Genomic DNA, 26919 nt, shown 5'->3' on the forward strand with positions numbered 1-26919 from the left:
AACATATGGAAATATAAAAAGAAAAGAAAAGACACTTGATATGGAAAAATACTTATGTGGGGAAAAAGATTGGTAGAGATCGAATTTTCTTAGTTGTTCGGAGAAAATGATTGGTAGAGATTGAATTCGCACCAAAGTGTACATGCATGATTGTTTTCTTCAACTATGATACCATCCTACAAATACTTTACATTATATCAAAAGTGATTTAGATTTGAAAATTACTACAATACTTGTTTCCTTCAATTTTTTTGTGGTGGTGGTCATCAGCCACAAACTCAAGTCATAATCTCATAAACTCAGGTCATATGGATTAGATTTGGGTCTGGATAACCTTCCTAATTTAGGTTGATTTTCTTTTATTGCATCACGTGTGTAATAAACTAATAATTATGATTAACATATTCGTCTCTTTTTTTTTTCTTTTGATAGGAACATATTTGTCTCATGGATTCTATGAACTTTACCTAAGATTTTGTGTGAAACTTACGCGGATTCCTGCATGGTAAATTATCAAGAATTTTCCACACGTAATTCGTCACAACCAAATGTTACTCATCCTCTTTTTTCCTAAAAAAAAAAAAGAGGGTATTAATTATCACTAAATATACATACTGAAAGATTGTTGTTGAAAGAATAAATGAATTTTTTTTTTTAAATCTTTTCGAACCTGCCAATTTAAAAAATAAAAAAATAAATCCAAAGGATAACGGTTTTCTAACTTATACCATAAAGTTACGTACTGATAAATATCAAAGATGACACTCATGATAACATTCAGTAGGTACACAATCTAAATAGACTTCAACAAAATATACAATGTCAACTTAATCAAACTAGTTGTCCTCGTACTGATGGGATGGGTTTGAGGGCGAGAATGCACGAGAATAAGCAAAGAAACGTATCCAAGTCTTGAAATCATCTACACCTAACTCATATTATTGAGATAACACTCCCAAAAAAAAAAAAAAAAAAAAAAAAAACACTTCAAGAGATGACATCTGAGAAATTTTACGCACAAAACCTACAAAACAATGAATAGGAGACACTATTTGACAATGAGCAGCTCCGACACAAGAAGCTAACAATGAACCAACTAGAGTCCATAACAATTTTGTGCTCAACACCATTAGCGAAGATACCATTTCTAACAAACTGATGACACGCCAAACAAAATTAAAATACTCACTACAGAAACTCACAAATTAATAAACCTTGTCAAAGAGGCATTATTGACGAAGAAATGAAAAACAGATATGCTGCAATTCATGAGAAGATGAAGGAAGAAGGCTAAAAAAAGGAGAGGGGCTGCCACCAGCCCCAAACTGGAGCAAAAGGCCAGTGGCTATGAATTTTGCATATTTAAGGTTTCCTAAGAGGAGGAGAGATAAGAGAGGGGCTAGAGTTTTTACAAAAATTGTTCGTGTAGCTTGGTTAGGAACTCAAAATACAATTGTACTGAAACAAATTCCACATTAGTAATTCAATACTTTTCAACGCATCTACTGCGATTCCTTGATTTCTTATAGTGGATTGGAATAATTGTTTATGGCGTCTTCTTTTATGCATTTTATTTGTATCCATAATTATCGAAAAGGTAATTAGATTGCATACTTGAACCTCTATTTGGTAGGTAGTTATGCTTATCATTAGTAGTCCACGATTTCAACTTTTATAGCGTCTCCCCATCCTCATGACATTTCATTTCATTAGTAGTCCACGATTTCAGCTTTTATTATTTTCGTTGATTGTCTCTTTTTGCGGATTTGGTCTTCGTCCCCCGCTTTTAATTGGTTAATTTGTGTAATTATTTTTGTTAACAAAAAAATAAGAGGGAGGAGGGATGGGTGTGAGGTTCTTGAGTGTAATAGAAACGATTTTGCAAATGCAACTCATTTGTGAAAAGTGAATGTTGTGTTATGTCTTCAATAATGAAGTTTTATTTTTGGTAACGATGAAGCATAGAATCCAAAGGTTTAAGGGCTTATTGGAACTACTTCTAAAATGATTAAAAGCGCTTTTTAAGAAAATATTTTTGGAATCAATATTTAGTCATTTTAAAAGCACTTCTCAACGAATTCTAAGTGGACTATAAGAATGTTCTTTCCACTTTGCATTTAAGTTCAAATTCCCTCATAATACATATTTGTATGAAAATTTATTTTGACACTCTTTCTTCTTACGTGCGTCTTTGAATTAGTGTGTACAAAGAAAGACAAAAGTGTGTGAGAATCAAATTCTTCTGTAATTTTGGTTTTCTTACCGATAAAAAAGAGAGAGAAAGAGATCATGATTATTAAAAATGGAAGTTACTCGGTTTGTGTGGTCTATTCTACTTCTACCCGCAAATTGCCAAATGAATAAAAAGAGTGAGTGATTCTTTTTTTTTGGTAAACAAGAGTGAATGATTTTGTGAAAGAATAAACGAATGAAAGAGTAAATGATTCCTTTGTATAAAACGGTGACAATCCATGTGGCCTAAAATTGAACACACGCACGTCGTGCGGCGACCCTCAGTTGTACACAACGCAACCGACGACGACTGGACCTCCTGCCATGTCCCATCTCTCATTCCTCGACTTGTGATGCCCTCACTTGCTCCTTGTGGGGTGCTCGTGGCCCCTCGTCCCATCATCAGATTTCTCATCAACTCAACTCCACTAATTACATATCGAACCATTATTAAACACTAATAGTGGATGTTAATTATTAAGCACTAATACTTTCTTCAAACATATCTTGTATTAGTATTACTGATGTCGATGACTGTATATGCAAACTTTCTTATCCAACAGAACGAATCACAAAGATCGAAGATATTTTTTTCTTACAACAAGACGTAATGTACATTTTGCTGTATATATTTCACCTCCAAATCTCCCATATTAGCAACATTTAGGGCTCGTTCGGTTGCGCTTATATCAACTAGTATTTATTGTGTACGACCTCATGATGCCACTAAATGCTTGACAAAATCATGTATCGGCAAATTGTGCCATCTCTGGGCAGGGGTCGGCAGACCTTGTGCACACCTCTTGGCTAACCTCATAAAGTCATACGTACAGTTCTTGGCATGTGACATGTGCCCGGTGCTTGATCAAACGTCTAACAAGAAAAACCAACTCTTTTATCATGTTCTTCAAAGAAAGATGCTAACACCTTTCTCACTTGAACTTTCTTGTTTTGTCTTCTTAAATCTCTTTCTCATCTTATAATGTAGTTGATGATCGAAACCGGCTACTATCTAGATGGCCCTTTAAAGATCAACCTTTGTAAAAAAAACAACCAAATCAGAAATCGTTTAACTGTTCGATTAACATTGTCAAATTTATGAGTTTACTTGAAAAAGATAGTTCGTGTGTTTATTAGATAATCATCATATGATTAAAATATTTCAGATTTAGTTATTTTTTGTGCATAAATAGATAGTTATGATCAACAAGCAACATTTCATAGTAAGAAAAAAAGTAAAAAAGTAAATGAAAATATACAAATGAGAATTCCTAGCAATCCTCTTGTTCAAATAATCATCATAGTATATACAGTGTACTACAGCTTTCAATTTCCAAACTCCAAATCCAAGCTTGAAAAAAACAGGGGAGGGGAGAAGGAGACCCCGTCTATGTTTGGTCCGACAAGATAAAAAGATAAGGTGGCTCTCTCATTTCTTTATATACCCCACCCTTAACCCCATTTATTGTCCAAAACAAGCCCAAGAGATTACGTTGCAAAAAGTCAAATATGGGTCTGGTTGGGCTAGCGTTGTTACTGTCCACTAGGTATTCGTGGCGGTAAAAGGTTGGGATTTATTTGGACGGCTCACAACGACAAGAAATTTTTTAATATGCTGAAATCACGATTCAATACATTATATATCATAATATAATTGTTGACTTTTTATTTTAAATTTTCAACTAATTGTATGATTATATTTAATGTATCTGATGGTATGCCATACATACTAAAAAATCTCTCCACAACGACATCACCCTGATCATATACTAACAAATCTCTTCACAACGACGTCACCCTGACCACATGGCGCAAATCTGTAACTTTTCTTGACAGGTTGGAGGATGAAGAGAGAAACAATAGAAAAGCACAAAATAAAAATAGATAAAACAAACCGACTAATATTATTGTCTAGGGTTGTTTTTCTCTATTATAAGTGAAAATTCCATGTTTAGTTCACAGGAATAATCATGACGTATGTATTTAGTGGGGATTCTCGTAGGATCCTCTTTGTAAGAATCTCAGAGATCCTTAAGTTACATCCGTTCATCGTATATCGTGAGATTAGAAATTATTTTAAATTCTTCTATTTAAAGTTGAATATAAACAGTACTTGAAGAAAATTGATCGTACAATATACGATAAACAGATACGATTGAAGAATTCCCGAGATCTTCACAAAGAAGATCCGATGAGAATCCTCACTCACTTGTAGTGATTTCGATCCTAGTTAGTGTCGGCTTAGCCTAGGTCAATCCCTATACCATTGCAATGGATTGTCCATGTTCACTGAAATGTAGAATATTTTTATAAAAAAAAAAAATGGAGAAATATTTACGATTATGAGCATGAAGAACTTCGCCATGTGATGTACCATTTAATGTGTTAAAATATAAGTATATAATAATATTATGTGAAAGTGCTTTGGAAAAATACCGAAGTATTGCTCCAAATGAAGCGAGGTGCATCATTTGGAGCAATACCGAAGTATTGCTCCAAGAAGAGAGGAAAAATACCAATATTTTTTCGTATTTTAGCTAAAATAATCTCTAAAACTAGCACAACTAATTATCATAAAGGGGAGAAGTTAGTTTGACAAAAATACCCTTTGAAAGTGTTAATGTTTAACAAATTTTTCATAGAACGACAAAAATAATTTACAGTGAACAAACTCAATGACCATTTTTATCGATTTCTATTGTCGGGGACCAAAAGAAAGAGTTAATTTTAACCAACATTTTAACTAAAAAGTCTTTTTTTTAATTGGCGAATCATTCCAAAATTAAAAAATAAAACCAAAAATTAAATTAAATTAAATAATACAAAAAAAATTAGGAAAATTCGAAAAGGGTAGGCGTCGTCCTTGGCTTATAAAGGGGTGGGAGCGACGGTTTCGTATTTAACTGAAAAGGGGGTTTGATCTTTCACGTGTCTTTCCCTTTCCTCACTCTCCTTTATTTTCCGATTCTATTTGCTCTCTCTGTATCTATCAATCTGTCTATCAATCTATCTATCTTGCTTTATTTCTGTTTTGTTTTGCAGCAAAAAGAAAATAATAATCATCTTGCTTCGGTTTTTAACTTTATTTATTTGTTAAGCTTCGTTTGACGGTGCTACTTTGCAATATATATACACCCCCCACACATACATATATCACCCTATATATACACCTTGACTCTGCTAATAAATAAAACAGAGAGCGAGACAGGTTTAGGTTTCTTATAGGGAGAGAGAAATGGAGGGAAGAAAGCAAACTGGGTCGTCGTCGTCTTCCTTCACTTCTGAGCTTTTCGGGTCGAAGGAGTCATCTGCTTCTTCTGGGATTTTTGGGGCCATATTTGCGCCTTCCTCCAAGGATTTGGTATTATTGCTATTATTCCCCTGTTTATTTTTCTGATTTTCTGAAATTCTTGATGGTTTTTTCCTTATTGTTTTCTTATTATTCAATTGGGTTTTGGTTTTTATCTCTGCATTTTTGAATTTTTGACAATTCTTGCTAGGTTTTGTTTAATGAAAAATGGGGTTCTGTTTTTTTCATTGATTTAGCTTAAAGCGTTCGCCTATATGTCATTTTACAATTTACATTGTTTTGGGGATGTTTTTACAACTTTCTCTCGTAAAATCTTGGTGGGGTTTATCTATATTTGTCTCCCAAATTAGGTGAAAACCCTCAATTGTCATCCGTTTTCGGAATGGATGATAACATTATTTTATTAATGAAAGGGTTCAGAATTATAAAAGTAGTATCTGTTTGTTATTTTGAATGGATTTTGCTTTATCTCTCCTCTAAACTTTTGCTCTTTGAATCTCTTTCTCTCCCTCTCTCTCCTGACTGACCCTTTTATTAGATTAATAGATTCTGTAAAGTGTGTATATATTTGTTTATTTTTCTGCTGTACCATTCTCTGAGCTGACTTGTGATGTTGTTGATTCAGGTGTTAGGAAGGGAATCTGTGCGTTCAGAATTCACTGGGAAAAAGCTCTCGGATGAACCATTGCACTTCAAGCCCGGAGATCAGCCAGGTTTGCATGCTTTTTCTACCTTTCAAATGTTGTTTTTCTTTTGTTATGGCCAAAGTTTTGTACTTTCATTTTTTCTTTTTCTTTTTTTTTTTGCTGTTTTGTTTAGATTGCTGCTTTCTGCATGCCAGGCATAAACTGGGTTAACCTATTATTTATGAACATCACCAGGGGCCCATGGCCAAAAGTACTTCTCGGTTGTACAGTATATGGAAGTTCTTTCTGTTTATTCTGAAAGCACTTAGAATTTTTATTTTTTCGACCTGCTTTTAATAAAAAAAAAAAAAATTCTAATGAAAAAGATCGTGAGCATAAGTGCTTTCTAGGGAAATATATATTTAGTCAATCTGCCTTTAAACCTTTTAAAGTCCTCCATACTTTGCCTTGGAAACAGAATTTTCCTTCTGCACTATTCATTCTAAAGTGAAACATTTGCTTATTTTCTTTGCAAATAAAATAGTTTATCTTTGGGTTGCCTTTTTTTTTAAATTTATTTGTAACTGCAGACCAAGTAATTCTTGGTTTTTAAAGTATGAATTGTGTGCTTGGGAAGTGTTTGATTCAGATGGATACCGTGTTGTTGCTGCTGCAGATGGTGCCTCTAAAGAGAGCGAAGGTGAGAGTAAAAGCATATCAAATAAGGACATAATAAACTCCATCTATAGGGATCAGAGAGTGCAACAACCTTGCCATCTCAGTTCATCAATCTATTATGGTGGCCAAGATATTTATTCTTACCCTCAGAGTACCCAGAGCCCTGAATATAATTCTACGGTGAGCGTTTTTCTTTGTTTTGTTATGTTTATGTATAATCCAAACACTAATAGAGTAATTGTGGAAATTCTCCGCGTGTATTATGTTATGTTTCTTTGTTATGTTTATGTATAATCACCGGGTGTATTGTGCGTCTGTATCCTTTTGTGGTGGGACATAACAAGTGACGTGATGAGAGATATTGACACATGGGCGTGACACGCTAGATTTTATCTTGTGTGGCATGTTATGTCAGGGGATGTAGCAAATTGTACAAAATTACTATATAATTAAGGAATTTTCATTTAGATTAAGGCTGTTCTTAATTGGGGGATTATTTCCTGATAATTTCAGTACAAGAAAGATGGGACCGAGGATGATTCGGGAAGTGCTTGTAGAGGAAACTGGTGGCAAGGTATAAATCATACTGCAATTGTTTACTGGAGAAATCTGTATGTAGTGTTCTCAACTTCTGACGTCGTTTTTCTTCCAAATTATCCATCGCTGCAGGTTCCCTCTATTACTAAGTGCTCCTTTGCCGAGGCTTATACTCGTCAAGGTATGTTACTTCTGAAACATTGCTAGGAATCTACCATTCGAGTCTCCAACAATCATTCTAATAATTAATATCTAATTTGACTTATGGACGAATATGCAAGCCTACGTTTTAGTATGTACTATATAGACACTTCTTGCGTCATCTAGCATTTAAGTCTTCAACAATCATTCCATTAATTACACATCTAATTTGACCTATGAACAAATACACAAGCATACGTTTAAGTATGTACTATGTAGACGCGTCCTATCGTTAGCACATCGTCTACATTGACCTTATCTTTTCCTTTCTTTGATCTCGGTGAATTTCATTTATTAACTTGCCTATTGGTCAATCATGACATTTTCCTTTAGAATCTTACCATATTTACCACAGTTTTTTTCCCTCTTATTAATACATATACAAAGGTTTTTATCACAAATGGTTGATTTAGTTTCCGAAACACCTAACTTTGGTTCTTCTCGTTTCAAATTCATCAATGTTGTCCTCCGTAGTTTTATTTGTGTGACCTTTGTGTATTGTGCTTTGCAGATATATAGGAAGGAAATAGGGTAGCAGCAGGTGATTGTGGACAGCTGGTTTGTTTTCCTCCAGCCCCCAAACACAGTACTCATATATATAAATAGAGAGAGAGATATATATATATATATATATATATATATATGTGCGCACCTTCTTTAGGTTCTCTGTAAAGTACGTACTCTCTGTTACTGTAAAGGATGTTTGGTTTAGTGACTTAATTAACTTCAACTGCTGTAATGTAGTTGAAGATTTGGATGTTATTTTAGTTTATGTTAAATGAATGGTTTGTACTTTTAATTGCATTTGGTTCCCTTTATCTCTATTCTCATTTTTCTTTTTCTTTTTTTCTTTTTTTTTTTTTTTTTTTTTTTTTTTTTTTTTTTTTTTTTTTTGCTTTTAGGATGGATGGATAGTTTGTAGTCTCTGATCTACTCATCTGTGGTCCATGAAATTTGTTACCTGAGATAGAATCTTACTGACGGGGATGAACCCAAACTGAGCCTATGCTGTACGTGTGGCTGGTTTTTTAAATCACCTCAGTCTCAATGATAGGGTTATCCTCACTAGCAAATGTTCTCTTGTTAGATTGTGTGTATGAATTACTAGTCTGATTGATTTTTGTTGGTGTTTAGTTCACATTTAGTTTTAACAATACAAGTATGTATGACAAAGTTATTCTTTTGTCATACTGAATATGAACTAGTAATCTGATTGATTCTTGTCTAAATGTGGAGTTTGGATTCATTATGGTAAGATAAGTATGACAAGAGAAGTAACCTCATCTTTCACTTAGTTCACATTTAGTTTTAACAATATATGTATGTATGACAAAATTATTCTTTTGTTAGACTGAATATGAACCGGTAATCTAATTGATTCTTGTCTAAATGTGGAGTTCGGATTCATTATGGTAAGATAAGTATGACTTGAGAAGTAACCTCATCTTTCACTCCACCCAATTCCTCCTATTCACTTCTTCACTTTAAATGGTAAAAAGAAACTGGGTATTTGGATATCCACTAAAACAATACAACAACGTATGTGGAAGAGGTTAATAATTACTGTAGCGTCATATTATTTTAGAAATGCAAACTCCTTATAGAGAAAAATTTATACCTAACATTATATTATTGAACCGAAAAAGATTGACGATGAACCTATTCCTTGTAAGTAATTTTCAGTCGGATTAAAAGTTCATTGACTCTCCTAGCTAACCTCAAATTTAAGATTCCATTTGTTAGTGCCAACATACAAGAAACTGACAAATTAGTCTTCAAGGGCGGTGCCCATTAAAGCCAGGATTATCTTGCTTTCCAAACCTTCTTTTCGATTTCTTATCCCAGCTTTCGATTCTGGGGTCGACCTATCCAAGTAGCAAACCTAATGGAATAGTCCTTATCCTATGTTTGGTGAGACGTAGCTTTCACCATGGTCGTTAATTAAGTTCTGGTCGTTAAAGAAGATTGTAGGCGTGGAGGAAGACTCTTCTGCCACGCTTTTACAAAGTTGCTTCTGACTTTGACGTTACAATGAATGTTTTGTCTCCAATTGTCCAAATCCAATCATTCATTTCAGCTTATGACTAATTCCAATTTCATTAAGGGTATGTCTACTTATCGAAAATGAGCGTACAAAGATATTGGTATCATGCGTTTGTTTATATGATTTATACAAAAATTAAGTGGTTCCTGAATTAAAAATCAATTATTTCATATATGAATTAAGGTATCACATTATTAACGAGCAGGTAATTTATCTTATACTTGAACAATCAGAAACCATTCTAATTCATGATTTCTCATCATTCTCATTCGAAATTTCTCTCATTCAAATTACGTAAACATATCAATAGAATCCAAGACAACTTAACGTTTAGGTGTGGCACAAAACAAACAAGTTACAAGGTTCCGGGAAATTGCATATTTTTATTGTACGAGAAGGCCAGGATACATATACATGATACGGGCTACTTGCTTTAATTTATTGCCAAATTACAGAGTAGTAATCCTACTTAATTAGTCACACTAGTAGCCAACTGCTTCAAATATCTTAACCAGACGTACGACTCCATGGCCTTCAACCTTTCCTTACATTCATTCACGGCAGAGTATAGCCTGCAACATTAACGTCGCATTAGGTCATATTATATTAGTCAAAAAATAGTATCAAACACAAAAAAAGGTTGGGTTGTTATTTATAAATCACAGTTTGACAGTTACGTAAAAAAAAAAAAAAGCGTGTTTTTTTTTATGTTTTAGTAGTTTTTCTGTATGTATCAGATTGAGAATGCATGTATTTATGAATTTACCTCCGCACTTGGTACCGACTGGGCGGTTGGCAAAGTTGCAGCGCTTGGGAATGGTTATCGCAACCTCAAGCTTGACACCAGAGCTCTTGGCAGTGTCAGAAAGCAGGATGGCACAGAGGCAGCTAGGGTTTTGTCCCATCCTCTTGACTTGCTGACAGCAACTAGCGGAAACAGCAGCTTTTTCATCTTGTGCGGCATCTGCACAAGGACCAAGCTTGGCGGCCTCTTCGTCTGGACTAGCTTTTCCACAAGCACTTGCCCCATCAGCCCTTTCAATCATAGCAATGCTGAAAACTGCAAGAAACCCTAACACGCAAATAAATTTCACTGCAGCTGCCATTTTTGTGTTGGTTCACAATGCAGAAGTTTGAAGTTAATGAAAAGTTATATCTCACAATTCCACCATGGTACAATGAAATAATCTGTGTGTGATGGGGTTTTTATACTTGAATCTGAGCAGAAAATGTGGGTTTTCCATTCATCCACTCACTACTAGTGGAAGTGGCACTAGAACCAAATTATTGCTTATTTTTAAGCACTTTTGGGTACAGAAATTGGTCTGAGACATCTGTTTCACTTTGCTCCAATAAAAGACTGGCATTTGATCATTAGAGATTTTGAGATGCAGCCATTACTGACAGTGAGGATCCTCAAAAACCCTTGTTGCTGAGACACCTCACCCCAATTCTCCAAAAGCTCCATTACCGACCATGTTCCATCCTCTTCGTATGTGAATACGTGTAGCCAACTACCACACTAGGTTAAACCCAACTACCACACTAGGTTAAAACTGTTGAACCACTTCAACAAAAGCAGGTGTACGCATCAAGTCCGTTGGTTAGAATATAGTATATCAGCCTATTGCATTCAAGTTCGAATAACCCTCCTTGTAAATTTTTTCTTCAATTAGCCAAATTGATTTGTTTATATGGCCATGCAACTAAAATTTCAGTATTATAATTAACAGACCTCCCAACAATTTTAATTCTAGTTCCTTCTGCATATAGATGTTGGACATTTCTTAATGATCAAGGCCTAGTAAGGAACTATTAACTCAAGTGGTTGAGAGCAATTTATCTATGCATTTCAAATTATGTGTTCAATCTTCACATCACCAACATCGCTTGTATAATAACAGTCACCACACCCCCCCCCCCCCCAAAAAAAAAAAAATCCCCGGCCAAAGAAAATGTTAGTTCAGAATACTATGATGCAAGAAACAACGATAAATACGTGAAAACCCCTTGAAGAAGAGCTAATTATGGCGCAAAATAAAAAGGCATTTTTCTTAAGGACTTCTGTGCAAATTGATAACCTGCTCATTGACAGTGGATCAGCTAAAATAGGTATATACCTGTCCCTATCATCAAAAGTGGGCATTTGGTCTAGTGGTATGATTCTCGCTTAGGGTGCGAGAGGTCCCGAGTTCAATTCTCGGAATGCCCCTTTCTTTTTATCCCTTTTGTAAGTTTTTTTGTCCATGGCAGATGAGATGACTGTATTTTGGAAATTTACCAGTATTTTACACGGATGTATGACCAAAAAAAGAGAAGTAATGAATTCATAAACAATAACATAATTATTGTGAAAATTGCCATCATTATTTTATTTTATTCAGGAAATCCTAGAGCAAAGTCTGCTGATACCGCACAAACTTGAACACTTTTGCACTGAATTTTATCATATAATTCATCATATCCACTGCATGAGAAAACAATCAGACTTCATATATTCTATCCAAACTAGTGTAAAATTTTTAGTTCTATCTTTACAACCACTGTTTGATCGAGGTCAAACTGCGACTCGGGTCCGGAACAAACTCCAAACTGTAATACAGGGATGCACATCTAAAACATAAAACACTTAACTCATCACCGTTGCAGACATCTTGTTCTAACGAGAGTCGACAACCCAATGAATCTTCCCCTCTCTCAGATGCCCTCCTATGTCCTTAAAAAACACGCATAAAGGACCTAGTTGAAGTGGCTGAACACTTCTGCATGGTCAGCCGATGGATTCATTCTTCTGTGACTGAGTCTTGTGATCCCGGGCTCCTTGATGCTTTTGTACACTCAAAAGAATCCATTCGCATGTGAGACCCTAGCGTTTCTTGCATTGTGTTTGTTACTGAATCTGGTTTCTCAATTGGATCACTGTAGTCTTTTCCTTTTGCATCGATGCTAAGATAATCAGTCAGGACTTTTTTAACACCCAACCCACGTTGAGGGATCTTGCCGCTGGTGATGAATGGTGATCTGTCTCCCCTCAGAGGGCTAACTAGCTGTGAGGGTGAAAAGCTTGGTGTGGCAAAAGGTGTTTTGTATGGAGTGCTTGAGATGGGCACCGAGTATGGAGTAGGAGTGCTCTTGTGTGGAATCATACTAACTTTCGAGATTGATGGGAACTGATCAGAATGTCGTGTCAAGTCATCTACATAAAGCAGGTCATCAATGCGTGCCACGATGTTAAATGCCAGGCTCTCCAAAACCCTTGAATAGCTCTCCAAAATGGATTTCCCGACGTCCTAGCAGATCAAAATTGACCAATTAAGCACAAAGAAAAAACAAGTAGAAGGCACCAATGAGAAAAAAGCTTTTTAGTGGTAAAGTCGGAACCTTATTGTGCTGAATCTTGCTCATATCGAGGGCTGTCTGTGGAAGACCAGGGAAGCGTTGCTTCAAGCACATTAACAGACTTTCTGCTCTTTCTGGAAGCAACTCCTTTTTCTCTGCATCAATCATCAGCTCCTTGACCATTTCCCATGATGACTTCGAACTAAATCTGTTTGAAATACTTGTAGGTTTTGGGTTTGCCTTTTTACGCCACATATATATCGAGGCCTCCACTCTATTCGCAATCTCTAGGGCTTGATGTTCAGAGGACAAATCAAGGCAATCAAGCAGGCATTCTGCGGAGAACTGATCTGATGTAATGTATCGATAAATAACATCCCCTAAGCTTACTCTTCCATTCTGAAACCAAGTTAAAACAAAAGTTTAACAACTATGTCTTTGTAATCACATATCACAGGTATCTTGAATGTTTCCAACCTTTGGAAGAGATTCCAGATATGATTCGGGGACTTCCATATCTGCAAGAGTAATACTATTGATTGCCATGGCAGCTTTTAATATTTGGCTTGTGCAATCACGCTTGTGCTGCAATTGCTTTCTTGAATTTTCATGGAGTCCACCAGGAGGAACTCGGGGCACAGGTAGCCACCACTTTTCCTCTTGGCGCTGAAATGCTCTTCGGAAAGAGGTTGACCCATCTGCATCTGGGGCCAGAATCCCTTGATCAACGTACCAGAACTCCGTATTGTTAAAGCCATCTAAGATTTCCTGCAAGGATTGGCTAAATTCAGAATGGAACTCGCAAACTGGATCTAAGTATCAGGGGAAAAGTTTTTTAGAACCTTACAAGAAGCATGTTGTCCAATTTACGAAGGGCAGGGAGATTAACGTAAAGATCTGAGCGTGGTCTGCAAGTCATGACCTGAATTGAAATATATATGAGTCAGAACAATTTCAAGGAACTGATCATTTATTAGCCCCCTAACCCAACGTTTTCATTGCCCTACCCTTTATAGTTGAGGTTGCTTATCAAAATATCATCACGTGACTTATATGAACATAAAAGGCTTTACGCCTGCATTTCTATTTCAATGCACCATTTATAACGCAGCACAGTTAAAAATAGCGCACGCTTCATTACTGCAATATACTAGGAATTGCTCACTAAAACTCACAATTGAGACTTTTGATCATTCTTTCAGATGTTTGTTGCCACTCAGTACAATATATAAAGCTGCGCCAAGGGTTTCCATATCGAAAGCTGAATTATTATACTATTCTTTTAATCAATGTTGGAATCAGATCATACCTCCAATTTGCTTCCATCAGGAAAAGTCTGCCAAGAAGGTATCAGCTCAACAATGTGATCACTCACACAAAGAAGCCATTCCATCTCTCTTCGCCACATCGATTTCTTCTCTTGCGGTAGTGGTTCTAGTCTCCAAAGTTGCCCGAATAGGGTAGCTGCAAGAGGGAACCAGAGAATAAGAAGAATTAGCATCGGAATCTATAACAAATTTTCGTTAAACAATGCCGCAAATCAACCAATCCTTAGTGTTAAGACATTGAGAAAATAAATTAAAAGTGCGTACCGCAAAGATTAGTAAGGGCATTTGATATAGCCAATGCTGTGCAAACCCCATTTCCACAACCTGACATATCTTCTCCAAGCAGTAATTTCGAAAACCTCTCCTTCATCAACTCAGTCTCTAGAATCCCATAAACCAAAACCAAATTATGTTAGATGAAAATGCATCAAATTGACATGTAGCTTGGTTGTCAAGCCTATTTCGAATTGTTTATGTAAGTGTTAAAAGTGCTTTCTGACAACTTTAAAAGTGCTTCAAGGTCCTAAAAGCACTTTAAACCCTAAATAGTTGCTTCTCACAGGAGCATTTCTATCAAAAACGCTTATGAGCAAAAGTGCTTCCTACGAAAGCAATCCCAGACCGGTTATGAATTGGAGGGGAATAATAATACCTGATATTGTTGATCCTTGTTTCTCTAGTTTCCTATCATCTGAATGGGTTTTCTCCGCCGCTTCATCACCGTTCTCACTGGTGCAATCCGGTGCCTCACCTTTCTGAACAGGCCAACCCAACGACGGCGGCGAAGACGACTCCTCAGAGCTGCTGTGGCTCTGCTCCTCCTCCTGCCCCGTCGTCTCCGACGTCAAAAAATTCGAACTTGAAAAGCTCTCACGACCCTTCTCCTCAATCAAATCCTCAAAGCTCCCATCTTTATCCAAGGCTTCAGCCAAAAAATCGCCACTTTTCTCCCCAATAACTTCATCTTTCTCCACCAAACCCTCCATCGAAGCTCCTCCTTCGTCACCAAAACCCGGCAAATCGCAGAAAGCAGAGTTGTTCACCACCATACCATCGTACGGAAGCTTTCCTAAGCAGCAGGAGTTGGAGATTCGAGCTCTGCAATGCAAGTTCCGGAGATACTTGGACGCCCAGAAACAGAAAAGGGAAAATGGGTTGCGGCTGTTGAAGCTTCTGAAGCTCAGCAATGGCGGACAGAGCTTGAGTTGATGAAATTGTAGGTGGGTTCTTGATTCTCTTTCTTCTTGGTGAGTGAAAGCTCCATCCATGGGGTCTCAACCATGTCTGACAGTGAAAGTATGATTCTTCCGGAAGGAGGTTTGGTTTATTTATATGAACAAAAATGTGGAGCTGGTAATGATTAATGGAGCTTGCTCAAACACATGAACAGCGAGAGAGAGAGAGAGAGACGCATTTGAACTTTGAAGAGCGTATGTTTTCACCTTTTATCTTCGCATGGTTCGAACTTCGAATTATCTACTTTTTTAAGTAACTTTTTAAAAATTATTTCTGTAATAAAAATTAACTAAAATTAATTGACTATATTTCTCACTCTAACACAGATTTTAAAAACGTTAATCAAACAGTTAAATTATTTATATTTTAATTCATTTCTCTTTTGCAGAACTAAAAGTTGAGTTAAAATATAGAAGGTTTTGATTATCAAACTGCATTACAAGATTAAATGAGAATGTCTAAGTAAGAAAATTGTCAATATCTTCTTTTTACATTACAAAAGATAAAGAAATTTAAACTCGGATGCAAAGAGAGTGAATCCCCTTCCATCAATGTGTTCTTGAATCAGACCTTAATTGCCGGTGGCACTCTTTCTCTCTGTAGCATTTGCTCTGCTTTGCTTAAACAAGGATTAAAAATGATAAAACGTGTATTAATAATTCTAACTTGGGTTTGAAAAATACAATAAACAATGGTTATGGGAACCGTGCAATCGACGGATCTCTCAATGATGCCTACCAATTTATCCTTGGATTTGGTGTCAAGTGACCACATTGCCCTTCTACCTGAAACTGTCAAGGCTTATGTTTGATGATTGTTTATTTAAATTATATTTTACTTAAACGTTGATTAATATGCTTATTTTATATTGGTGTCTAATGATGTTCTTGTTGATAATTGGATTATTACCTAAATGTTGATTAACATGCTTATTTCATTTGGGTAACACATCATTATGTTTGCAAAGTTAGTTTAAATTTTCGGTCTCTCTAGAATTACCCTTAGATTATTACTTTTTTTTTTAAGAATACATTAAATTATTACTTAAGTATTGATTACCATGCTTATTTCCTATTGGTAATACATCACATAATCTGCAAATGTCGTCTAAAAAATTGATAATCCTAACATTACTCAATTACTAATCCTATTGTGTGAAGTGTGATCATAGTAAATGGAGATGTGTGGGAATTTTGTTCTATAAATTTTGGGATCTAGTGCTCATACTAGTAAATAGTTCCATAGAGTAAGATAGAAGTATGGTTAGAGCATATACGTTAATTATCTTTCATATTTGTTTCTTATGATTGGAAAACATGTGTTACAGTCGTGATTAAACTAAGATGAAAGATATTAAACATTTAAATATATTTCCATTGTAGTCATGAATCTTATGTTTTTCTTTTTTTGAACAAACGATATTATCTAAACTAAGAGGGAGAGGGTTGGCTTAGCCTCACAATGGGCTGGCAATAATGTAATTCAAATTCATCTTTGAGGAGAATCGAACCTAAGATCTCTCACTTACAAATGAAGAAAAATATCAATTAACCGTAGTACTAAATGACAAGAATCTCATGTTCTTAAAAGACTAGTATTTGTGTTTTGTATCACCCAAAATTAAAAGGCAAGAACTAAAGGGGGTGTTTGTTTGACTGGATTAGGGGGGACTGGACTAGACTAGACTAATTGCTAGTGTAGTCTCATGTTTGGTTTGCACAAGGATTAGGTTTGATGGGATTAGATGGGACTCACTGGGATTAAAGACTTCGTTAGGAGTTCTTGGCCAAGAACCCCAATTTCGGCTGGACTCGTAAGATCACATGTGAGAGAGAACCTCACTCTTCCTGCAAGAGAGAGTCGTCGCCATCACTCCCTACGTTCCATGCTCCCTCCTTGCCCTGCTTCCTCATCCTCATCCTCATCACCCTCATCTCTGCTTCCTGTTTGCCCTCATCAGCATCCTGGTCGCCCTCCACCTAAATCGCCCCTCCTCCTCCCCCGTTCGATCCCAGTCGAAGTAACCCTCTCTCTCTCTCTCCGTCTCTCACTCTCTCTGGTTCTTTTGAATTTTTCCCATCTATTTTTTTATTTTTTATTTTTTATTTATTTATGGAATCTGGGTTTATTGAAAGGTGTTGAATTTCAGAATTTAAGTTAAGTTTTTGCAAGTTGTATAATGCGATTTAGTTAAAGTTTATGTGTTAGAGTTTGTTAATCTGTTAAATTTTATGGACTGATTGGATTATACCTGTTGTGTTGACTGTTTGATGGGTTTCAAGCAGATTGCTATGTGTGTGTGTGTGTAGTGTGCAATGTGCTCCAGGGCTTCAGGGACAATGACATGGAGAAAGAGTCCCTGCTTGTAATTTCCAGCGAAGAAGAAGAAGAAGAAAGAGAGTCCCTACTTGTAATTTCTGAAGAAGAAGAAGAAGAAGAAGAAGAAAGAGTTCATGTTTGGAACCAATTTGAGTTGTTTGTACTAATTTAGTGTCGGATTTGTGAATTGCATGTTAAAAATTTTATTATCCTACTTCTTAGTCCGACACTGCACCAAACGCATCACTAAGTTAATCTAGTTTAGTCTAGTCTAAGCCAGTCCAACTTAGTCCCTGCAGCTAGTCCAGTTTGAGACAGTCCGATGCACAAACACATCCAAAATGAATCTTAGAAAACTCTTGGTAAAGAAAAATAACTTTAAAAAAAAATCTTAGTAAACTCATTTTGAAAATACAAAGAAACCCTAGAAGCAGAGTTTCCAAGTTCTTTTTTTTTTTTTTTTTTTTGGGAGAAAGTTTCCAAGTTCGTAGAAAGCCAATAAATAATTCAAATTTTAGAGTAAAATATTTTGGGAACTAGAAAACAAATTAATGGTGGAATATCTTTATCTTCTCAAAGAAGTTTCAAATTGTTTATATAAACATTTTTTTTGTTTACATCAACATTATTATAATTAAACTAGCAACTAGTTTTTACTTTAAGTTTACTATATCAGATTAGCTAATAAGTTACTGAATCCGGAATATACTCAAGGCTTATTTGTTGTTACGGCCCTCGTAAGTTATAACTCCTTTTCAATTCTACATTGTCGGTTAAAGCAAAAATTACGCCACATCGTTTCTTGAAACTCAATTTTGCATCACCTTCTTACATTATGTCCATTTTATTTAAAATTTTGAGCCACTTCATTTTCTGAAACTCACTTTTCGCATCACTTTCTTATATTATGTCAATTTTGTATCTATTCAATCCGCTAACGTGGCATGATCGAGTCCCATTTATTTCTGTTTTGATTGCCAGTTGTGCAAAATAATATTTTTAAAAAAATAATATATTATATTTGGAAAGTTAAAAAAACAAGGTTCTTCTTCCCCTTCCGTTACCGCCGCACCTCCCTACCCAAAGTACCCTAATTCAAACTAGCAACCCACCAACTCAAAATCAAAATCAATATTTGGGGATTGAGTATTGGAGCTAAAATACTTGCGCGAAATGCTTTTATTTTGGTTTTTTGATTGAGTTTTGTTTGTGATCACAATTGGGAAGAATGCTGAAGCCCGAGGACTATGCATCAAGGTCATTGTCACTGGAAACAATAGAACAAGTTTGGTTTGGTGGGTCTTCACTATCTGATGAAATTTCGGGTTCTTGATTTGAACTTCCAAATGGGTTTTAACCGTTATCGATACAGATTTTTAAAAGATTAACGGAATATGAGAAAGTGATGCAAAAATTGAGTTTTAGGGGGAAAATTGAGGAATTTTTTAAATCTTATCGACAAGGTTAAAGTCAATATGACTGTAAATTAGTAGTGAACTCCTAAATCGTCTCTTTGAAATCTTATCGGCAAAGAAGATTTGTTCATGGTTGAATGGAGCAGTTCATAAATGAGTTTTGTTTATGCACGGGACAATATAAAGCATTGTCATGATTAATGATGACCAAAGTAGTTAGTGAGAAAGAATTAAAATTAAGATCGGACTTGGGTACTAATTAAAACTCTCAAGTCTCAACCATCTAAATTAATCTCCATTTTGTTTTGGTTGGTGACTTTCCGTGCAAGGCATTATGTAATTCCAATTTGCGTCGGATGAAGGATATGATTTTGGTTGTTGTTCTTGTTCCGACTTCCAAGGCTCCTCCCAACCGTTGTTTGGATGTTGACTGCTAATTTGAATAGACGTAGAGGGAAAGACACGCTTCAATTCCAAGCTGCTTCTGAATTACAAAAACGAAAGAAATGGAGCCCTATGATAGTATGATGTACCACTCTTGTGCTTTAAGTTGTTGATTCCTTGTTAAAGCTTGTGTTTCCATTTATTGCCATGGCTCCATCCTACATTTCAATTTTCAAATGCAAACTTTCATGATGGTAAACAATTTACATGGTATGAGTACTACTCCCGAGGAGTCAAAAGCTGACCGTTTGGGCCTTTTCTTTCCAAAAAGATGTGAAACACGCTAGATAATTGATGGACCGCATTGCTAATTATTTGTTTATTGTTGTTTGCAAATGTGGAAATATGATCATTTGTTTAGAGGTGTGAATGAAGCATAATGGACCCAAGTTGAGTTGTGTTACAATCAATTGCCCAACACGCGTGTGGGTGATTTTTGGTCGTTGTAAAATTCACATTTTGATCAATGATTATAAATCTCTTACATGCGTGAGCGATTGACATTGACGAAATTTTACATGTTTTCTTATCGAACAACAAATTTTGTTAAAAAGCTTGCAACAATTCAACTATGACATCAAAACATCTACTCTGTACTGAAACAAAAGACACAAAACTAAAGCGGACAAAAGCTACACAAACAACTATAAAGCAAACATCACCCAAATTGATCTTAAGTCAAGTTCACAAGAACCATATCCACCAAAACCCTAAAACGACTCATTAGCCTAATGGGTACTACTGTCATTGCATCTAACCGTGAAGAAGATTCTGAACATATTTTCCGGTGATCCATCTATTTTGAGACTTAATATCTTATTGAGGCCCAGCCTCCTTGTTGAAAGTAGAATAAGCCCACTTTCAAGGTTTGTAAGCTAAAAAAAATAGCATTTTGGAGCCCAATTGCCTCTTCGTTGCAAATTGTTAGCAATTTGTCGTACTTTGATCTGGAGATTTTGTTGACATTATTGATACTCTAAAAATCTCGTTGTATACTATTTATAAGCACAACCGCTCATAAGTGTGTTTTCCTTCTTAAATATCGAAAGTTTGAATTGTGCAATAAAATTTATAAAATGTCAATAACATCAGCACCACCCAATATAAAAGTTTAAAACTTTATGAAGTCTTGGTCATAGTATATTGATTATTGAGGCCCTTAGCGCTAAGCAATGACCAAACACATCAGAAGCAAAATTTAAAAGGAAAACTAATGAAAATGACTTGAAAACTTTGAGTTTTAATGATAAGGACAAAATAAAGGGTAAAATGAATAGTATCAGGATTGACTTTTTAGTATAAAAATGTGGTTTTTCGTTAAAGTGAACAGTACCGTGGGCTTTTCGTTAAAACTCTCAAATTTAAATGTTACATAAGTTGGACTAATTCAATACAAACAGGTACGATAAAATTAAAACCAATAAAAACTAGCAAGTTAATGACCCCAATGGGAGAAGAATAGACTACCAATAGCAATAGAGGAGATAAGCTCATTTGGTTTCAATGAAGAAACTGTCAAAAAGCAATGTTATCCAGATCTTTCCTCCACTAAATCACCATTTTAGAAAGATTACTGACTATTGACTTTGAGTAGAGTTGTCTTAGCGGCCAAGTCAACACTGTCTTCCTATCTCTATAAAACCCAGAAGGAGTTTAATCCAGTGATATTATCCACAAAAGGGTGATTAATTGGTAAACTTGATTAGTTAGTGCTTATATCATGGCTGAAGTGAAGCTGTTGGGGTCTTGGGGAAGCCCATTTAGTAGGAGAGTGGAACAGCTCTGAAGCTGAAAAATGTGGAGTATGAATTTGTTGATGAGGACCTGCAGAGCAAGAGTGCTTTGCTTCTGAAATCCAACCCAGTTCATCAGAAGATCCCTGTGCTCCTGCACAATGGCAGACCAATAGCTGAGTCCCAGGTCATTCTCGAGCACATTGATGAGACTTGGAAGGAGGGTTTTCCCATTTTGCCTAATGATCCTTATGAAAGAGCCCAGGCACGTTTCTGGGCTAGGTTCATTGATGAAAAGGTAAAAATGTTTCACTTTAATCTTTCCGTATTAATTATATAAAAAAAAGTTATCTTGCGTTATTGTGCATCTAAATCATTGATGATCAAGGTTATTTTTAACAAAGTTGATTATAGCATGAATGTGTAGTTTACATTAACAGCATGTGAATGGTGATTTTGCATTGAGTCTATTAGCCGGAAATTCTTTTGTGACTACCAGTGTAAAATGTTCATATAACTAAAACTTAGATCATTGATTAAGTTGAATTTTGTTTAAAATGTGTACTTGTGCAGTCTGGATCAAACATGACAATGCCTGTCTGACCCCACATAATATGTTGGTAGTATAAAATGTATATGCTATAGAATACGAATTATTGATCAAGTTGGTTGTTGTATGACATATGTAGTTTAGATTAATGCAATTTATATCGTACCGTCGAGGATTCTTTAAAAAAAATGTGGTCTAGACTAACAACTTGAAAACATGCGTCTGGTTACATAAAATCTGAATTAGTGATAAAGTTGATTCTTATATGATATGTGTGGTCTCAGATAATAGTTATACATCTTTAGTTTGGCAAGTGAACATTATATAGTCCTATTTTCTGACAGCACTAATTAATTTTGCACACCATAATATGCCTAATAAGCTAAATTCGTATTTTGTTTGTTTACTTTACTGCTTGCCTGCAACATGGAAAGCTCTCCGGGGCAGTGAGGAACCTGAGAAGGCTGTGGAAGAAGCCTGTGAGCTTCAGAAAATACTGGAAAATGAGCTCAAAGACAAGAAGTTCTTCGCAGGAGAGACCGTTGGACTTGTGGACATTGTTGCCAACTTCATAGCCTTCTGGCTTAGAACCATTCAAGAACTTGTTGGAGTGGAGCTGTTGAGCAAAGAGAAGCTTCCCAAACTCTACAATTGGAGCGATGAGTTTTGCAGTGTTTTTCAGGAAATTCTGCCTTCCAAAGATAAATTAGTTGCCCACTTCCGTGGTCGCCTTCAAAGCAGCACCACCACTACTACTTCCGGCTAAAACGGTTCATAAATCAGTCATAAGATGGTTTACTTCGAAGCATTTCGTAGTTCATGATATTTATAAGAAAAATTTCAGGATTGCACTTGTGGCTAGATCGCGTTCTCTTGTGTGCGCGCGCTCGCGTATGTATGCATATATATCTTGTTAGACGTGATATTACTATGTACTCTAAGCTAGATTGAGGGGTGGGCAGAGTTCGAACACCGAAGTGCAATGAATTGACGAAGAATGTCTAATACACTTATGTAATCCACCATTTGCAAAGTACTTAGTTACTTATATATTCTCTATACCGCCAAATCTTTTTTATGAAATCTATGAAATAAAAGTTTTTCAACTAATTATCATTGAAATATATGATTTCCATTTACATATAATCAGAACAACGTTAACTATAATATTTGCCCCCTACAGAAAAATGTAAAAAATACATTGTTTATACATAGTTAGTAAATCCGTACATAATACGCGTATTACAGGTGAATTTTTCAATATACTTTTATTTTCCATACAAGTTTCAATAATTCGTTAAATTACACATTTTAGAACTTTAATGTACAACATTCGTATTATACACATACTTACATACATTTCATGTTTGGTACACGTAATTTTCACACATCTTTTAGTGTCACACATGTGATGCCCCGATCCCAACATTTGTTCACGATCGACACGTGATGTCAGAACATACCAACATCTATCTTACCTACCTTTCAAGACATGATCAAAAATAACCAACGGTTCCATACCTTAGTACATTTTCCTCTTATTTTATAAGTGCATCTAACATTTGCTTTAGATTGCCTATGTACCCTGTCACGAGATCAAGTCATTCATAGTTCATCCTTAGATAAACTCTTAACATTTCTCATGGCATTCCTAACTATAAAATATAAAGTTATAGTTAACTTCGAACGTAAGTGATGAATCTATATGTCATTCCATCTTTTACATACTTCAAAAAGATTTCTAATAACAAAACCATAACCAATAACATTTCAATGGACCAACAAGGCACAAAGTTTAATATTTACCCACATTAATCAATCAATACTATCAAACATCACTTCACTAATCGTAACAAATCCAACATCCGTAAGGATTGCCCTAATTTTCTACTAGTATTATAAGGTAACAACATTGTAATCTTAAATTACACACAAGTGTAACCTTGAGCAACATCTACTCACAAGAATCTAACGTTCCGGACTAACTGAAAGCAACCAACTTGGAAAAGGGATTATGGACCAAGGGATTCCAGACCAATTCAACATAATCCAACTATAGAATGCGTATTGACCCCCAATGTGGATTAACCAAGTGAAACCATAGGCATCAATACGATAGGGTGGTCTTCCAATACGAATTAACCAAGCAAGACCACCTATAGATCTAATGTGGTCAAGTAGGCAATGATCCCTAAATGTGGATTAACCAGGCAGAATCACCCTGGAATGCGTATGATTCCCCAACAAGGATTAGCTAGGCGGAATCACTCCTAGAATGCATATGGTTCCCCAATGCAGATTAACTAGGTGAAACCATAGGCATGCATCTAATAATGTGGTTCCCCAATGCGGATTAACCAGACGGAACTACCCATGGAAATAATGATGCCAATTAGACAGTGACCCACCAATGCAGATTAACCATGTAGAGTCACCCTTAGAATGTGTAAGGTCCCCCAACGTGGATTAACCAGGCAGGACCACCTATAGAAATAATGAACCACGTAGGTAGTGACACCCAATATAGATTAATCAACAAGAGTCACTCTTACAATGCATGTGGTCTCCCAATGCGAATTAACCAGGTGGGATTATCCATGTACCACATTGTTACATGGTGCAATCACATCATCCTATTATACATTCATTCAACATGAATCACAATTGTAAGTACACCCAAGCACTATTGAATCTACATGAACAACAATTATCTAATCATACATAAGTACAAGTTCTACATAATACTTCTAATATGGCCCTCGTCTTATCTGCTCATACTAGTATTTGCACAATATCATTACTGTCATGTATAATTCAATACACACATAAATTCTGCTTAGGTGTCACTTACACGCAATTCGAGGCATACATCATCTAGGATGGCTCATTGATCAAGATAGGTCCTCTAAACTTTGTCGGGTCTCTAGGAAACTTAATTTGAGTAATTGAAGACGTCTCGGGAAATTTGACCGGAAATCAAACCTTGATCAACGCGGTCAACGGTAAGATCAACAACCATACGTAATCCAATCCAGAAGATCCACACATCAGAAGTCGATTTGTAAACTTTTAAATACTCAAATATTATGTATAACCACATATAATAATTTTGTGATGATCCAACGGTCGGATCGTACGATCAACAACTATAGTAATCCAATCCACAAGATTCTTATGTTAGATTTCAGATCCATAAATTCCTAAGGTCTTCAAAACATCCAAACAACACACTATAATTTTAGGACGATCCAATGATCGAATCTCTGTCTACTAAAAAGATCGAGTGGTAGTCAATTACGAAACCAAGTCCAAATGATCGAATTGCGTCAAACGGGTATCAAAACTAGATTCGAAGCATGAAGGTGGTTTCCATCGGGACGACGATGGATCGTCCGAAACCCCAAAATCGTTCGAACGTCGATTCGACGTCACGGGGGCTCCCACGGCATGAACCTTGATCGGGTTTTATTGGGGTCAAGATGAGTTGAAAACTAGTGAAGGTCGATGTCGAAATGCACGGAGGACGATGATCGTCGGTCGGGAAACTCGGGGATTCCACGGTTTCGATCTACCATGAACAACAGCCAAACAACGAAGACCTGGGGTGAAAAATAAAGCTTGAGGAGCACTGAGTCGATCTGTGGTGGTGTTTGTTTCATCGTCGTCGGAATTCGACGAGCTCCCCGTCGGAAATTCACCCGGGTAGCAGGTTATCGCGGGCCAGACAATAGAGAAACGGGTCGTACATACCCAGTTTTTACTTCGAAACACCCCTAATATGGGCTGGGTTGAGTTGCCATATACGAGGGAAATTACCATTTTGACCTTGCTTTTGGAAGCTCTTAGTTTATTCATTACAACTCCGTTTCGTATACGGTTTTCGCTTATACACTCATAGGATCAAGCTCAATCCAAAAATACTAAGAGTGACCTTAAAAGGTCTACGAATTTTTTATTACAAAAAATCAAACTTTATAACTAAATAACCAAAATTCCAAAATTAACTTAAAAATAAGATTAATTTCCTAAAAAATACGAAATATGAAATATTGAATAGTGGAATTCGGTAATGGAATTTCACAACACATATTGTGAACGTTTTTAATTTAATATATTATTGAAGAAATAAAATAACTATTTCATCTATTAAAATGTAAAAAATGGCCAAATTTTTTTAAGTAATTTTTTAGAAAAGTTACCAAATAATGCACGTAGTTATTTTTCACGTACTATATCCCGTGTCATATTTTACTAACTACGAGAATTACCAATGACTACGAGAAGTGACAATTTTTTTCTTAATATATATATATATATATATATATATATATAATGCCTTGTTTGCTATGATGCCATCGAAAACAAAGGTTTACTGAGCAATACTTATAACCATGTGTGACCAAAACTATTATCTTTTAATATCACCTAGTTGTAATTATTAATAAGATTAGTAGTCATCTCCTTTTCAGGCGCTCTATAAAACCTTCTAGTGAGGAGGTTAATCCATGCGAGTTTCCTTTAATCTCATTAAATTTAATCCATGCAAGTAATAAATACATGATTTTACTAATAAGTAATCAAGTCCTGTCCATTGAAAATTAGTGATGTCAAACAAATGTACCTTAAAATGACTAATTAGCCTAAATGAGTACTATTGTCATTGTGACCGTGAAGAAGATTCTGAACATATTCTTCGGTGATCCATCTGTTTTGAAACTTTATGGCTTATTGAGGCCCAACCTACCTTGTTGAAAACAGAAAAAGCCACTTTCAAGGCTTGGAAGCCCAAACCGAATAGCATTTTGGAGCCCAATTGCCTCTTCGTTGCAAATTGTTAGCAGTTTGTCTTATTTTGATCTGGAGACTTCTAATTGCACCCTACATCTAATTATCTAATCAATATATCTACCATTTGGAAAGTTTTTTC

The 26919-nt window shown here is 35.8% G+C and overlaps 3 protein-coding genes, 1 non-coding gene and 1 pseudogene across 7 annotated transcripts; 3 read left to right on the top strand and 2 right to left on the bottom strand.

Annotated features, from left to right (window-relative positions):
• The first annotated feature begins 4920 nt into the window (after positions 1 to 4920).
• On the top strand, positions 4921 to 8801 carry LOC137723039 (uncharacterized). Of its 4 annotated transcripts, XR_015961714.1 has the most exons (7): positions 5134 to 5593; positions 6168 to 6255; positions 6806 to 7026; positions 7360 to 7420; positions 7516 to 7564; positions 8096 to 8257; positions 8487 to 8801. XR_015961714.1 is itself a non-coding variant. In XM_068462192.2 (6 exons), exons 1-5 carry the CDS (start codon positions 5468 to 5470, stop codon positions 7530 to 7532), a joined length of 474 nt encoding a protein of 157 aa, XP_068318293.2. In that variant the 5' UTR covers positions 4921 to 5467; the 3' UTR covers positions 7533 to 7564; positions 8096 to 8388. The 4 variants fall into 4 exon arrangements, 3 of the variants coding, with proteins under 3 accessions (XP_068318293.2, XP_088548811.1, XP_088548812.1); XM_068462192.2 differs by lacking the exon at positions 8487 to 8801 and having other exon boundaries at positions 4921 to 5593; positions 6845 to 7026; positions 8096 to 8388; XM_088692685.1 differs by lacking the exon at positions 8487 to 8801 and having other exon boundaries at positions 8096 to 8388.
• A 1190-nt stretch (positions 8802 to 9991) lies between these two features.
• LOC137723040 (uncharacterized) lies at positions 9992 to 10825 on the bottom strand. Its single transcript, XM_068462193.2, has 2 exons — positions 10395 to 10825; positions 9992 to 10200 (listed from the first exon to the last, which is right to left on the bottom strand). Exons 1-2 carry the CDS (start codon positions 10732 to 10734, stop codon positions 10184 to 10186), a joined length of 357 nt encoding a protein of 118 aa, XP_068318294.2. The 5' UTR covers positions 10735 to 10825; the 3' UTR covers positions 9992 to 10183.
• Positions 10826 to 11768: 943 nt separating this feature from the next.
• On the top strand, positions 11769 to 11840 carry TRNAP-AGG (transfer RNA proline (anticodon AGG)). The gene has a single exon. It is a non-coding gene; the product is annotated as a tRNA-Pro (tRNA).
• Positions 11841 to 12057: 217 nt separating this feature from the next.
• LOC137723038 (rop guanine nucleotide exchange factor 7) lies at positions 12058 to 16157 on the bottom strand. Its single transcript, XM_068462191.2, has 7 exons — positions 14948 to 16157; positions 14560 to 14676; positions 14277 to 14431; positions 13815 to 13889; positions 13445 to 13735; positions 13010 to 13366; positions 12058 to 12918 (listed from the first exon to the last, which is right to left on the bottom strand). The coding sequence occupies exons 1-7, from the start codon at positions 15561 to 15563 to the stop codon at positions 12412 to 12414; spliced, it is 2118 nt and encodes a 705-aa protein (XP_068318292.2). The 5' UTR covers positions 15564 to 16157; the 3' UTR covers positions 12058 to 12411.
• A 5050-nt stretch (positions 16158 to 21207) lies between these two features.
• LOC137722055 (putative glutathione S-transferase) lies at positions 21208 to 23053 on the top strand (annotated as a pseudogene).
• The last annotated feature ends 3866 nt before the right edge of the window (positions 23054 to 26919 follow it).

Source organism: Pyrus communis, chromosome 4 (assembly GCF_041283825.1).
Source record: "Pyrus communis isolate YQ-2024b chromosome 4, ASM4128382v1, whole genome shotgun sequence".
Taxonomy (NCBI): Eukaryota; Viridiplantae; Streptophyta; class Magnoliopsida; order Rosales; family Rosaceae; genus Pyrus; species Pyrus communis.